At 40.4% G+C, this 2,127-nt stretch overlaps 1 protein-coding gene across 1 annotated transcript; it reads left to right on the top strand.

The window, feature by feature from the left end:
- Nucleotides 507–1,610, top strand: LOC107641557 (ethylene-responsive transcription factor ESR1-like). The gene has a single exon (XM_016345043.1). It carries the CDS (start codon nucleotides 507–509, stop codon nucleotides 1,608–1,610), a length of 1,104 nt encoding a protein of 367 aa, XP_016200529.1.

Here is a 2,127-nt window from a genome sequence, read left to right as displayed (position 1 = left end):
TAGCTAGAAACTTGATTTAATTCTTAAAATTTTCTAATATTACGATTTTAAATGAGTTTATCGATTTACGAAATTTGTACTAAATCAGACGATTTTACGATTTAAATCTTGTGAAGATTATTTTGCGTTTTTTATTTATTTTTTCGATTTCACGTAAAATCTCGATTTTCTCTGCCTTATGTACTTTAATAAAAATAATTTTATTAAAATAAAAATAAAAAATATGTAAAATTATATGATAATTTAATTAGTTTTTAATTTTTTAATTATTATTTTTTTAAAAGAGTGTAAACTGACTAGCACTTTAAATCCGTTTTTAGACGGAGCTTGACGGGGCGGGACGAAGTGTCCGTTTTGGCACCCATAGTTGAAGTCTTGAAGGTGCATCGTGCATGCCTTCTCACATTATATAAGGGGGACGCCAAGCCCGAGGAAGCATAAACAAACATCTCCACCAATAAGATTCCCTCTTTTTCCACCTTCCTCTCACAACTTCTGCAATAATCATGCGCCTCCACCGCAGCGACAAATACTCCTCCCCCGCCGGAACCATGAGGTACCGGGGTGTGAGGCGGAGGCCATGGGGACGTTATGCCGCTGAGATAAGGGACCCTCAATCTAAGGAGCGGCGTTGGCTGGGGACATATGACACGGCGGAGGAAGCCGCTTGCGCCTACGACTCCGCTGCCAGAGTCTTGCGTGGCCCCAAGGCGAGAACTAACTTTTTGTACACTACTTCCCCTCCTCAACCTTCTTCCATCTTCCTCACCAACAAAAACAATCATAAAGACATCCTTAACCGCAGTAGCCATCTCTTCTTCAACAGCCGTAACTGCCACTTGGGTGGTTCTTGGCCTGACCCCTTCTCCTCCTACTCCGTCCCTTCTTCATTTTCTACCTTCCAGCAACAGCGAAACCAGCAGCTTAACTCCACAAACATGGTCCTCCCCCGTGACTTCATAGCCCCTTACACCAAACCCAAGGGCAGTTTAGTCAACTCATCACATGCTGGCAATGCTAATAACCCTTCTCTTTCATCTTCCTTATCGTACCCCAAGGGCAGTTTAGTCAACTCATCTTCCATTAGCCACCATTTATCCTACCCCAAGGGCAGTTTAGTCAACTCATCAAATGGTAGCAATGCTCCTAACTACAGCGCAGCCTTTTCTTCCTCTTGCCTGACGAACACAAACAGTCTCGGTTGTGGCAGTGATAATAATTATAAAGCTGATGGCAGTGAATACTCGCAAGAGTTCTTTCATCACTCAGACTCATCATCGGGGTTGTTGGAAGAGATAGTTAGAGGTTTCTTGAAAAGTCCAAAGCCCACTAAAAGTGAGTGTTTGTTGTTATTAGGTGCTCCTACACCTACTTCTCCATCCCAAGTACGTTCTTCCCACCTTAAGGCTGACTCATTTCCTCCTCTTTCCCCTGTTTCCACAGGCGACACCATGAAGAAAGACCAGGATACGGCGGTTCCCTCTAGCATGCCTTTTACTCAGGAGAACAACAACGTTAACAACAACAATAATAATCATCATCATCATCATCTTGAAGAGTGGCCTAACATGGAAGACATTTTTCATCAGTACCCGGACTTTCTTAATTAGATTAGGTCACGTACTTTATAATATGCACTCTCTGTGTTTTTCTCTTCTTTTTCTTTTTTTTATTTTAGTATATTAGGTCGCTGGAAGTTTAACAAGTTTAACTAGTGGTGTCTGCTGCTTCTGCTTCGATTTACCTTATGTTAAGGTAGCTATATATTATAATGTATCGTTGTTGTTCAGAATTCAGAAAGCTGATAGATCTAATCTCTATTTAGGGTTTTTTATTTTTGTTTTGTTCGTAGCTAGCTAAGTTTCGGAACTCACTTTAATGTGTACTCTCCTACCTCTCCTGCTATAAATTTGGAAGGCACCTGAATGAGACTCGCAAGTTGAATATCTAATATGAGAAATGCTATCGCAGCAACTTTTGTGATTTCCACGTTAACGATGATTTTAATGGTGTGAGATTGGTTTGAGATTTTATCCAATAGCTCACTTTTTTTTGCTGGTTATATGCTCGTCAGAATTTAACAAAGTTGATGGCTTCTAGACTTTTCCTAAATTTCTTATATGTATT

The sequence above is a fragment of the Arachis ipaensis genome, chromosome B05 (assembly GCF_000816755.2).
Source record: "Arachis ipaensis cultivar K30076 chromosome B05, Araip1.1, whole genome shotgun sequence".
NCBI lineage: Eukaryota > Viridiplantae > Streptophyta > Magnoliopsida > Fabales > Fabaceae > Arachis > Arachis ipaensis.
This window is presented reverse-complemented; position numbering and strand designations above follow the sequence as displayed.